The following is a 14,012-nucleotide window of genomic DNA, read 5'->3' as shown; positions in this document are numbered from 1 at the left end:
GAAGTGTTTAATTCACTGGTTGAGGTAAGTGGCTGCTCAGCCAGTCAGCAACTGTTTAGTCATTTAAGTCAGCTCTTTTGAACAGAATGTGTTTCTGTTCCTGTCGGTGGTTCCTTATCCTGACCTGTGTCTCAGTTAAGATAAATCTATCGGTTAGTCATTTATTTATTTGGGGTGCTTGACATCTTACTCCCTGTACTCTGATGGTTCTTTATTTATTGTGTGTAATTTTTCCCTGTCATCATCTAGGGAAAGCCAGGGTTACCCCAGGTTTCTTAAGTGGGGTTGCCCTCATCAGGGTAAGTGCTCCACTAGCAGATAGGGTCTTTCCATATCAAAGGGGTTAGGGTCATTTTCCCCATATTCCCTATTTTGTGTTTCCTTATACATTTTTTGTGTTATTTGCATAAAAAACTATAGTGTATATACTCATCCTTATAGAACATAACTATTACATCTGGGTCTGAAGTAACAATAATGACAACATTTGCCTTTTTAGAAAAATAGCTAAATAATTGGAATTGTTTTTGCAAAGGTAAGGAAATTATCAGGGCTGGTCAAAAATACATTTAAACAAGAAGACTTTGCAATCGGTCACCTGTAAAAAAAAAATAGGGAATAAAGTAACATTTTTGTTCAAATGCTGAAGTGTTTTCCTACTGGGAACACTGAATCTATTCTTCACAGTCAAGGTAATGCATGCAGACTGATTCTGTTTTTACTGCTCCCCTTCCCCTCCTTATCCAGTTTTCCAGCAAAGTATAGTCTCCCATGTGACAGATTTGGGAGACCCCCTCTGTCCAGAGGAGGGACAGAGGGAACCCAGGGTGTGTCTGTGCTACAATGTTACAGATGATGTCAGTATTTGCATCCTCTGGCTGGAGTTGCAATGCATTCTGACTATCCAGACCTCCCTCCCTTTTCCACTCTCTTTTTCTCCTCCTCCCTTCTTTCTTTTGCCTTCCTAAATGGATGGGGCTTCTCCTGGATAGGCACAGTTTACAAGGGTCCAAAAAGACTGTATCAAAGCTGCTCTAAGTTTCTCCCCCAGCACTCCAGAGTGTGCCTCTCCTGATCTGTCAATCTGCAGCACTGCAACAGGAGGAGAACAGATTGTTAAACGCCTGGCTGGCTGGAGAAAATCCTGCAAGATCCCTCTCTCTCACTCCCTCACTCTCCGAATCTGTAAATGTCCTTCTTAATGAGCAAAATACAGAACATCTAAAGAAGAAGAAGGGCCAGTCAAGCTCCCCGTTTACTGGATACTGTATCGTTCTGCTTCTTCTTACCTAGGAAACTATAGAAACTCCTCTGCGGGCTTTATCCAATGGATTTTATGTACATGTATGGGATTGTGTCTTGCTTTTTTACATCTTTCTGCTGGCTGACTGTGGATTCATTTATTTCAAAAGGTAGGATTTCAGACTCTTGCACGGAAATTTCTCTCTGACCTAAAATCAATGTAGCTTTATAGCCATGCTAATGCAATGAATGAGCAATTTACAAAATACATTTTAGGGATCCAGATTCAATTCATCCATCAGTTTCCTTTGAAACTTGTTAATTGCAAAATAAGTACACCCTGTACTATGCTAACTAACTCCATAAGCAAGCACAATGGTTTAACTTGAACTTGCCGGGTGTGAAATATCACACTTTTTGCTAAATATCTCTGGAAATTTTTACTTTATGAAACATTGACTTTTTTTCTATTATTTTTAACTTTGTTTTAAGTAATCACTTGTTTCCATTTCCATGCACATGAATTGGTCTGTTTAGTGGTTTTTATGTGTGAATGCTACCACTTTATAGAGTAATGAATCATTACTCTGCATTTTCTAGGTCAATGTAAAAATCAGAGTTCCATAGTTAAGCTGAAGCTTTTGCATTAGATATCCAATTCGCTTTTCTTTGTTACTTGTACATTAATACATAGGTGTGTTTGTTTTGACAGGTGTCAATAAACTTGCTCCATGCAGATGGGGTTGTAAGTCAAGGCTTTGCTCGTTCCCCCCTGGCGGGGAAAGTGTAATAAGAGTATGCAGCTGGCAAAGCTGTAAAATGTTTCTTAGAATACAGGCTAAGGCCAATATTTAATAGCGGTGTTCAACTTTTTGTGAATGTGATGCAGCATTCAAGCCTTGTTCTATTTTATAATGCCCAATACACTGCCAACAAACAATCTTTTAAAGTAGGTCAAAGCAAAGCATATGTTTGGTGCAGAAAATTGACTAGCGGTAGAAAATATGTGGACCAAATGTCCACGAGAGATGATATATGTGATCTTGAGAGCCATTGGCAATTCTAAAACCCTTTTGGTCAATTTATTTCGAAAGACTTATGAAATTCTTATTTATTCCCAATAGAACACCTCTCTGGAAAGCTAAGTGAATATGGTGTGGTTGTCCCATTCAGTACAGATCATCTAGGACGATATATTTCCCACGTGGTGTCAGCAGCAGGAAGTAGGATGACCTTAAAGCACCCTGGGCAGAGGTTTGTCCGAAGTATTCCTGATCCACCAACAACTCAGACAGATGATAGGTGCTTGTACTTCAATGTGACAGTCTTTGGCAAGCAGCTGCATCTGCGTTTGAAGCCCAATAGAAAGTTGGTTTCACATGAGGCTACTATTCAGTGGCAGGAGGATTTCCAAGAGATTTCTCATGACTCAATCCATGCTGATTGTGTATATACAGGAGATATTACGGATATGCCTGGAGCCACTGTGGCCATCAGCAACTGTGATGGACTGGTAAGTCAACTATTATTATAGTATTGCGTTTCACACCTTTCTCTATGTGTTTATGGAAAATGAAACTTGGAATAGCCAACATATTCTATAGTGCCTTGATTTCTTAGGAAGGTAAAAGATATGAGGTTCGGAAAAAAATCAAGATAGTAGGTACAGTGTGCATGCATCCCTACAATTACTTTTGGACCTCTCTTAGAATTCGAACAAACTTTTGTCTCTGCATTAGCTTTAATCTTCTGATTTTAGTATCAATACGTTTTTCTAGATTGTTTCAACTTTACACCAGCAAATCTATTTAATGGAAGACAAAAAGCAATGTTTTTAGATAGATAATTCTGAAATATCATATACTACACTAAACAAATCTGGGGACGTAATTTGTTTTAGCAGCTAACTGAACTTGTGTCAAAAATACGTTGTATTACTATTTGTACTTCTGGAAGTGTTTCAGGCTTACTTGACATATCCTATGTATAAAATATTCTTGGATTTTCCAATGTATTTATTTAATTAGAATATAACTTCCACATTCTTGATAGTTAAAGAAAAATGAAAAAAGAAATGTATTGTGCTTTCACCTGTTGGGAATACATGTAGTGGATATGTCTGAACTTCACATACATTATTGTTCATGGCAGGTAAACATAGATAATCATACATAGTCTATGGGAATCTAGGCATATATGGGAGTTTGGAATCCTATTTTCTATATTGTATTCACTATTTACTTACATATTCATCAAATTTGTGGATGAATATTTAGCATGGCCTCATTATTTAAATTAGCCATGTGTTGTGATCTTTTTGAATAAGATCCAACTTCATAGGAATTTTGAGCTAAGTCCTCACTCATACATATTGAATATCAATGAACAAGCAACTCAACTGAAAGCCACTTGGCATTCAGTTGAAGACTATGATCCCATATACATATATGCAAAACCTATAGTTCTAAACAGATTTTTTTCTTTCTCTGCAATTATGTAACTGGATATTGGACAAGTAAGGGTGGTTTCACATTTGCCTCGGAGGTTCCGGTTTTCTGCTCTGTTCAGGGAGCAGGAAAGGAGAATCCCTGGGCCAACTGGCTGCGTCATATGATGGAACCAAACAGAGTCGAATGGATTCCATTGACTATAATGGGGTCTGTTTACTTTCCGCTCAGCTGCCCCGCTTTGAGCCTGAAGGAAAAGCACTGCATGCAGCACTTTTGTTCTTGTATTTAGTGCCGGGTCTGCAAAGGAACCTCTGACCAGAGGTTCCAATGCAGATGTGAAACCATCCTGACCAAGTGGTTGACATACAACATTATTAGATGAATGAGATTTATTACTATAAAGCTGCTTCCTAACATAATTAAATCACCATTCATCTTCTCTACCACCCCCTTCAACAATGGTTACCAACTTATTTCTGGATAAAACCACTTCCTACTTATCAGTTGCTTAGGCAGTTTGTGAGTCTGTAAACCTGTCTTTTCCTGAAAAACATTCATCAATACAGACATGAACCTAAGAATCTAGAGACCAGACACGTCATTTATACAGGACCTGTATAATAATAAGTAGTGGCTTACCAGACAGACATATAAGGAAAAAGTCAACTTGTATCTAAATCTTGTCTTCATATGACTTTCATTGCAAAGCCACAGGGGGTGAGCATGTATTCTCCCAGCTTTGAGACCTGCCTAGTGTTGACCTCTGACTGTAGCCTCTAGAAACTCTTGAAGAGTAGGAAGGCTTTTTAATTAACCTGTTGAACCCCTTTAAATTGACAGTATGATCAGAGAGAAGATTAGCCAAATTCCATTAGTCAGAATGTGGAAAGCTCAGTCTATCTTACAGTTTCCCACATACTACTTGTGCATGTAAGTTTTACAAAGTAGGAAAAAGATGAGGGAGGCACTAATTATTACAATAGGTTTATAGGTGGTGAAAATGACAACTTAATGAACATATTTGTGCTTTTGGTTATCTTATGTTTTGTCACAATCTTTTAAACAAAAATGATTTGGCTCCAAGAGACTGCACTAAGTTAATGTAGTACATAGATGAAGATGCATGTAAACCCGAAAACCTATAGGTAGTAAATGCGGTTAGTTTGCATTAAAAACTTTCGCATAATTTTGAAAACCATTGTGAAGTTTCTGGATTTCGAAATGAAAAGTTACAAATAGAGAGAATATAATGTTGATGGGACACATGATTTTTCTGGGTAGAAACGTTGGACCAATTGAGTTTTCATTTGTCTAAACCTGATTGCTATAATTTCATGTATTCTTAAAAAAGTTGCCCACTTTGGCATACAAAACAAATTTTTATTTAGCAAGGATGGGTCTTTACACATCTATAGACTGGCTTCCAATTGGAACAGAAGCCACAACAGTGTGATTGATCTGTCACATAATGGACACCCAATGGCACACAGCATATTGGGTCATGGACATTGGACCATGTACAAAACAATGGACATCATGGACATTCCATTGGCACATTGAAATCTGTAATGATGTCCATTGTTTTGTTGGACAAAATAACGCTATATGTATTGTTAATTTTTTCAGTAAATGTGATGAAATCTAAGATGGAGGCTCCTGATGACGCAGATGTGAACACAGCCTATCTTGGTGACAAGCTGATTGTGGGTTGATGCCAAAGATCGTGGCATTGTGGCATGGGTTGATGCCAAAGATCCTCCAGGTCTAAACATACAACATCCAGAGTGGTGTAAATCACGCCATCCTTAACCCTCGAGTCTTACTTAATGATTAGTGATGCTTCACCAGTGAATGCTGCCTATCCGAGTTTGAAGCGTCACACTTGAAGCTTTGAGGATAAGAAATAAGAGTGAAGAGTGGTTTTCATAGTCTGTACTAAGCCGATGGGTCAAATTTATTAAAACTGTATTCTAAACTGTTATTTGCCTTTATAAAAACAATTCATGGAAGACTCTTTCCTGTGTGAGTATGGCAGCAAGGCCATGCAGAAAGCAAGTGATTAAGGGGTTAATTGTTTGCCAAGTCTGGTGTGAAAGAACTTAAATGGCCTGTACAGTCCTGACCTCAACACCAAAGACTTTTGTGATTAATTGGAATCTTGACTGTAAGCCAAGTTTTATCACATAACATCAGACCCGAACCTTCAATATTACTCTTGTAGGTGAATGAACACAAATTCTGGTAGCCATGTTTGAAAATGTAGTGAAAAGTCTTCCTAAAGAGTGGAGGCTGTTGTAGGAGCCAAAAAGGGCATATTAGTTTTGCAATGAGAAGTTCAACAAAAATAAATGGATGTAATGTTAGTTTATTCATAGCGATGATGTCAAAATGTACTGCATGTGACTCCTGCTACAGCCAAGGTCGCGTGTCAGTAAGGCACAGTGTGAAAGAAGAAAGCTTGTCTGTACCTCCTGCTGATTATAAGGAGTTATAATGTGCTTGTCTGTATATTACTAGATATTATTATGCCTTGTGTAGATTTTTCTAGACACAGGAAAGGGTAAGTAGATGTTTTTCTATTACTGTTGCACACAGGGATATCTGTATGGCATTTAACTGGTTCCAAGGTTTAGGTTTTGATACAGATTTTTTGTAGTACCATAGACTAGACAATTAACTTTTCCAATAAAAGAAAATTAGGAATTGTTAAGGCTCTCATTTTGTTTCCAATGGAGGTTTATATTGGAGTATTCCCTGACATAGACCTCCAATGGAAGCTTCTGACATAAGATTCTGACTAGTGTGGATCGAACTGAACCAGTTGAAGCCTATTTCAGGTCGAACTTTACTAAAGGTTTGATTTGCGGCAAACCTGAACCTCAATGGGTGGGGGGAGAGGAGGAATAATTAATGATAATAATGGTGGCTTAATGGTTAGCACTGTTGCCTTAGTCCTAGGTTCAAATCTGGCAAAAGGCAACAACTGCATGGAGTTTGTATGGATTTCTTCTTCCTAATAATCACCTTTATTTATTTAGTGATTACATTTATTGAGAAGTGAAAGCATAATGGCTCAGTGGTTAGCACTGCTTCTTTACAGAACTGGGGTCTAAGGCTCAAATCTGAGCAAGGACAATATCTGCATGGAGTTTGTATGTTCTCACTGTGTTTGTGTGGGTTACCTTCCACACTCCAAAAAATACTAATAGGTGAATATACATTGTGAGCCCCAGTGGAGATAGAAAATCAATATTGCGTAGTGCCTTACATCAATCAATTAATGTAAAGCACTACGCAATATGTATGTGCTATATAAATAAAGGAGATTATTATAAAACAGGGAGAGCATACAAATTTCATGCAGATGTTGTCTGTTTAAAACCTAGGACCCCAGCACTACAAGACAACAGTGCTAACTGCTGAGCCACAGGAGGAGAACTACCACCTCCTCTTCCTCCTTGCTGGGATCATTATTTTAGGAGTATTAGTAAATTCCAGTTCGGTTCAAACCAATTCGGAGTGAACCAAACTTTTTTTTTGAAATTCAGCAAACTGGCTGAACCAAATTTTTTGAAAGTTCGTTCATCTCTACTTCTGACATATGCCACGATAGAAGCACACAATGTCATACATCTTTCATTAACTCCTGTTGTAAGAAATAAAAAAGTATGCCAACACATACCAGCCTAACATATGCCAAAAGGACAGTCTAGGTGCATGGAGGAGCTATGGCTATATTCAACATGAGTTCCAGGAGTTTTTCCAGTATATACACCAAACATCATAATATTGAACATAGCCTAAAAATGTAATGGTCATGTTTATGAGTAGTGTATTCTTTCAACAAATCGGTTTGGCAAAGAAATCCTGTTGGGCTCAAAAGAAATAGGAAGTATGTTAGCTTGTGCCATGAGCCCTCATAAAAATAAGGGAGATGGAATAAATCCTCCACAGTGCCACCTATTGAAAGGCACTGTGGAGGATTTATTCCATCTCCCTTATTTGCATATTACCCAGAGGAGCGTGCGTGGCCATTTGAGTCTCCTCACTTAGTTTATAGTATATAGTTGCTCTCCCTAAGGAGAAAAGAGCGTTTCTGACCCATGAGCCCTCATGGCATATGTTGTATTCATTAACAGTCATGCTATCAAACAGGACCTAGACTCAATGTGTAAGTGAGAATCTTGTGTCCTACTGGGTACAAGTGTAAGTGTCTGCACAGGAATGTATACCGAGGATCATCCAAATATTAAAACCATAGGTAAAGTGAATAACATTATCTTATTAAAATGGCACCTGTGGAGGGTGGGATATATTAGGTAGCAAGTAAAAGGTCAGTTATTGAAATTGATGTGTTGGACGCAGGAAAAATGGTTAAGTGTAAGGATTAGAGATGAGCGAGCATACTCGCTAGGGCTAACTACTCGAGTGAGTAGTGCCTTAGTCGAGTATCTGCCCGCTCGTCCCTAAAGATTCGGCTGCCGGCGGCGGGCGGGGAGCGGCGGGGGAGAGCGGGGATGAACGGGGGGGGGGGGGAGATCCCTCTCTCCCCCCGCTCCCCCCTTCTCACTCCCGCAACTCACCTGTCACCTGCGCCGGCAGCCGAATCTTTAGAGACGAGCGGGCGGATACTCAGCTAAGGCACTACTCACTCAAGTAGTTAGCCTTAGCGAGTATGCTCGCTCATCTCTAGTAAGGATCTGAGCGACTTTTACAAATTGTGATGACTAGACAACTGGATCAGAGCAATTTCAAAATGGTAAGTCTGCACCAAAATCCATGGCATACTTTGGATCCACACCAAAATCCATGTCAAAATTCACACTATTTGGTGCGGAATGTAATGCAGATCTGTGAATCCGCTGATTTTAACATAGAATTTGATGAAGATTCTGGTGTGGATTTTCACTGTTGAAAATTGGCACTAATTCTGCTACGTGTGAACATACCCTTAAAGGGTTTGTCCCACTTCTAGCTGTTTTGCTGCAGGAACTAGACAGCTCTGTACATTGCACATTGGCTTGGGTTGGTACTGCAACCATCCATTCACTTAATAGTAATAATAATCTTTATTTATATAGTGCTAACATATTCCGCAGCGCTTACAAGACGGTGAATGAAAAAAAAACATGGTTACATAGTAATCAGTTGATGGAGACAGTAGGGGTGAGGGCCCTGCTCAAACAAGCTTACATACTCCAGATAATGGGGGGATACAGAAGGTAAAGGGATGGAGATGTGCACAGTATAGCGAGGTGGAGACTGAGGAATGCTATACACATAGACAATAGTCAAATTGGGCCGGATGGTGGCTGAATTGGTATGACTGCAGGGGGCGTTTGATTACGGCTGGCAGGGATTGCAGGGAAAATGTTATCAGGGTGAGTAAAGAGGGTTTAATTTAGGGGATATGGTATACCTCCCTGAAGAGGTGCATTTTTAGAGGACACCAGAAGTTTTGTGTGTCAGGGATTGTCCGGATTGTTTTTGGTAGTGTGTTCCAGGGTACTGGTGCTGCTCTGGAGAAGTCACTTCAACAGGACTCTGCCTGCAGTACCAATACAGGCTTTCTGCAGCAAACCAACTAGTAGAGTGATGACATGTTTAAGGTTCCCTGTGATAGAAAGCTGTCTGAAACATGCGGTGCATCTCAACTTGCTGTGTATGGGACTGCATAGCTGCAGACTGGTCAGAGTGCCTATGCTGACCCCTGACTACTATCAAAAGCTACTACAATGGGCAAGTTAGCATCAGAAGCGAATCAAGGAGGCAAGTGGCCTTGGCTAATATATACCATTTTCTTTTCCATCTTGTGGATGCCGGGTGTATGTATGTTGGAGAAGAAATAGCACAAAGATGTACTACAGGAAGTAGACAAACCAGTGGCGCCTGTGTCTACTATGGGCAATGTTCTGCTGAGAAGCTTTGGCCCTTCGCATTCATATGGATGTAACGTTGACATATCACTTATTGAAAGATTGTTGCAAACTAAACATATCCTTTCAGGCCCATGGTATTCCTTAATGGCAGTGCCCTCATTTACCATGGTAATGCACCCTGCCACACTGCATACATTTTCAGGAATAGTTTGAGGAACATGACAAAGTTCAACGTGTTGAATTGGCCTCCAAATACCCCTAATATCAATGCAATTGACTATTTGTGGGATGTGCTGGAAAAACAAGTCCAATCCATGGAAGTACCACCTCATAACTTAGGGTATTGCACAAAATATTTTAGGCAGCAGCACTCACTGACAAATCCAGCTCAGGAGGGGTTCTGTTTCACTGAGAAAGCACTGATGCAAGCTTCCTGTAAGGACTGGACTGACGTCCCCAATAGATCCAGAAGTGCAATGATAGTAAAAGGAGCAGCATCCAACGATGTTAGATTGAAGGCATCAGAGGTATTGAGAAAGACTCTGTCTTTGTGAGTCGAAACGTCGCTGCAGATTGGTGGTGTGGGAATAAAGATACCATACTTTGAGACATACAAGCTGTGTCTGTTATACCTCTCATGCCTTCAATCTAACATTATTGGATGCTGCTCCTTTTACTATCATAACTTAGGGTAGGTTGACATGGCATTCTAGACCCCATCTATTCAGGGGTTTCCATCTGAGATGCCAAAAACGGCATTCAGACAGACCATAGATTTGCATTAGTCAAATAGAGGCAAAGGATGCAAGTTCTAGTCTCCTTGAGCAGGTTTCAGTAAATTTCAAACATTGTAGCCAGATAGAATACTGTAGTAGACTATGCTATATTGCCGGAAACAAATGAAAACTTGCTAAAACAGAATCCAAAGCTTATAGCTTTAGTCTCCATTTCAGTAATGACATTTCATGAAGCCATACACGGTACTGTATAAATACAGTATTTCAGACAGGAGACCATAGATGGTGTGCAGAACACAATGTAAAGGAAGTCTCATGGAGGGGTCCCTGTAAAACTTTTTTGAAATTATTGCATTCATAGTAATTGCTATTTTTTTAGCTTTTTATTACTGTTTTATATTTTCAATATGTTAAAGGGGTTATCTAAACAGCAGCCGCCAAGATAAACCGGGGTTGGAATGGAAGCACTGTCCCTGTGTAGTGGTTTGTGCTCGTAATTGCAGGCTGGGGTCCCATTGATTTCAATAAGAGCTGCGCTTGAAATTACAAGTGTTGGCTGCTGCACAGGAGTCGGAGCAGCACTTCTGCTCTGACCTTGGTGTATCTCGGCGGCCGCTGCCTGGAAAACACCTTTAAGCTACTTTTATGATGTATTAAAAATAAGTCTTGGTCATATGAAATATTTGCTCTTGTTATTTTTTGTAATATTCATCCATTAGTAATAATTGGGAATAGTAATATTTTCCTACATATGTTTTTTGCAGAATTTCATATGATGCATGAAATATGAGCTATAGTGTAACCAGGAAGTCCTCTTGAGTATTGGGACACTATATATACTTTGTAAATGCTTATTGGAATTATGCAGCCTAATGACAGAAGTCACTGACTCTACATTTTAGTTCTTGCGGTTTTCTTGGACCACAAATGCAAAGCATTTATGTGTCCAAATTCTATGGCAGGAGTATTGAATTATTTCAACTACGAGCTTTCAATCTAGCTTTCACAATTTGCTTAGAAACAAAATAGTAAGTGACAAGTTCTGGGTATTCTAGAGCCAAAACGTTCTAAGAATACAGGCAGAAAATGAAACCTTTATGCGTACTAGGCATAGACAGATATAATATGGTGATGGCGAACTCAATAAAAGAGTCTAAGAGAGGCCTGAATGCCTTTCTTGAGCATTACAAAATTACATATTACAGTCATTGATTACTTTCGAAGGGTTGGAGTTACGGGGATTATTCCAGTTGCCAGATTGGAGTCGTGAAGAAATGTTTTCCCATAAATTGGGAAAATTGGCTACTACTAGAGATGAGCGAGTATACTCGCTAAGGCACATTACTTGAGTGAGTAGTGCCTTAGCCGAGTATCTCCCTGCTCGTCTCTAAAGATTCGGGGACCGCCGCGGGTGACAGGTGAGTTTGGAGGGAGTGGGGGGGAGAGAGGGAGAGAGATCTCCCCTCCGTTCCTTCCCGCTCTCCCCCACCGCTCCCCGCCCCCCGCCGGCCCCCGAATCTTTAGAGACGAGCGGGGAGATACTTGGCTAAGGCACTACTTGCTCAAGTAATGTGCCTTAGCGAGTATACTCGCTCATCTCTAGCTACTACCTCATTGGTTTTTTTTCTTGCCTTCCTCTGGATCAACATTGGGGGGTAATAAGCTGAACTGGATGGACATATGTCTTTTATCAGACTAACATACTATGTAGGCCCAGAGGCAGACAATTCATATGAGCAACTTGTTCAGTTACATAAGGACCTAATAGATAGAAGGGCCTAGTGCTATCCTAAATGCAGCTTCCTATTGTCTATCAGACTGCATGTAAGTAACTGAATTAATGAATTCCATGGATCTTAATGACTGGAAGATTGCATGAGAGATAGAAGGGGAATGATATACGATGAGGCATTCAAGACCAAGAGACCCATATATTGCACAGGGGCCTCTAATTTCTGTCTTTGCATCTAGTAGAACGATATTCCAGGTGACAATACAAAGTAAAACTGTTCTGCCTTGTGGTGACTGTGCAGCACCCCGCAAGCAGTGTTGCCTCCAAGCTGCGCCACAGCACTGCTGCACAGCTTCTTATGTCGCTTTGTTAATTGGACTGACAACCCACACAAGCATTTCCTTATCTTCTTCTCTGCTCTAAGAGGCATCTGGCAGAAGGAGGCATAGCATTCTCCAAAAAACTGCAATTCTCATGGGCCACACCTGAAGGGCACAGTTCTCAGAAGGGAAAAGAGGGGAGTAGTAGGGGCAAACAAAAGTATCTTCCAAGGGGAGTGACCCCAGTTCGGTCTCATGTTTTGCCATGATCACAGTGAAATTGCCCCAAAACTATGGCATTTTGCTGCACTTTTTTCAAGCCCGAATACAAAAATAGAGATGTAATGTGACAAGTGTCTTCTGCGCCCAGGTGCTGTAAATGCTAGGACTTATAATTCAACAGTTTGCACATGCATTTGTGTGTGCAACAATTTGGAACACAATACTCAGAGAATAGAACCCATTGATTTCAATGGGTTCATTCATATTTCTTTTTTTAGGACCTGCTCTATTTTGTGTGCATTTATGTACTAAAGGGTTCCATAGAAGTTTAATGTGCACACAATATGTAAGGGAATGCATGAAAAACAGCGCAAAAAGGAGAAAATAACACATCTGGAGCTTATTAGTCTAACCTTTTGAATCAAAGTGGGGGGTGTCAGGTGGGGGTTGCATGTGCATATGAACAGTTCCTTCATGGGCAAAAAGTACAGTACAGTGCACAGACACGATTTACATGGTGGGAAGGTTCCCAGTGTATATGTCAAACTTTTCAATCGTCCTCCATTCATCCAATGGACACTAAATGAGTGTCCCTTGGCCTTTCTCTGACCAGTATACATTGGGGATTTTTGTTGATGTGTGCTGCAATTTAGTTTTGAGTATGTTTTTTAGAGCACCTAATCCGCATCAACTGTTAGGTTTTCAATTTGGCCAACTTTGATGGAACATTGCCCAGCTCCCTAACCATTTCATTCAACAGCTGTTAAGGCTTAGAGGCATCAATGACCACTGGTTCAATTCAGCATGTGAAAATGAACCAATTTTGTCTTATAAAGACACAAAGGTGAAGCGAGTTGCCTCAAGGATACGCAGTCAAGCAGTTTTATTGGAAATGAGCAAATCAATTCGCCACTTTACACAACATTTTACAATTCATTAGCCATTCTAAAAGATGGACAAAATAGTTTACCAATTTTTAAATTTAATTTGCTAAGTCAAGAAATTCAAAGTTTTTGAATTAAGCTACATATTTCTAGTAATGGCTAAAACTTTCATTGGGAAATGGATTCACTTATCTACCCCACCGTACTAAAAACGTCTACTTCTTACTGTAAAGCAATCATTTTACAAAATTTGTGCTGTTTTTGTAAATCAGGTACTGATCAACATCAGCTTAGACCAGCAGTCACTTGTTTTAGTAGACCATGTATGTAGCTTAGTTCATAGCATAATGGGTTATGCCTGTTTGGTTGATTTGTTGCTGTTTGAACCTTCTGTTCTGTCTGGCTCTATGCTAATTCCAACCTTCTGTAACATAAGCAGTAACTAGCTATAATAATTTCTTTACGTTTTAAGTGGAAGCTCAAAGTCCCATAAGTTCTCAATCAAAGAAAAGTAGGCTCACAAATGCTTCATTAAGTATATCGAAG

The 14,012-nt window shown here is 39.9% G+C and overlaps 1 protein-coding gene across 3 annotated transcripts in view; it reads left to right on the top strand.

The window, feature by feature from the left end:
- The first annotated feature begins 952 nt into the window (after positions 1–952).
- Positions 953–14,012, top strand: part of ADAMTS14 (ADAM metallopeptidase with thrombospondin type 1 motif 14) — a 145,763-nt gene continuing 132,703 nt past the window's right edge. For 2 of the 3 annotated variants that reach the window (XM_066600550.1, XM_066600552.1), the window contains exons 1-2: positions 953–1,412; positions 2,367–2,755. In XM_066600550.1, the coding sequence (XP_066456647.1) occupies positions 1,328–1,412; positions 2,367–2,755 (474 nt within the window). In that variant the 5' untranslated portion in view covers positions 953–1,327. Of the gene's footprint in view, positions 1,413–2,366; positions 2,756–14,012 lie in introns of those variants that run through there. The other variant, XM_066600551.1, reaches the window with a different exon arrangement.

The sequence above is a fragment of the Eleutherodactylus coqui genome, chromosome 4, assembly GCF_035609145.1.
Source record: "Eleutherodactylus coqui strain aEleCoq1 chromosome 4, aEleCoq1.hap1, whole genome shotgun sequence".
In the NCBI taxonomy this organism is placed as follows: Eukaryota; Metazoa; Chordata; class Amphibia; order Anura; family Eleutherodactylidae; genus Eleutherodactylus; species Eleutherodactylus coqui.
Note: the sequence above shows the minus strand (reverse complement) of the source record. Positions and strands in the feature narration are given on the sequence as shown.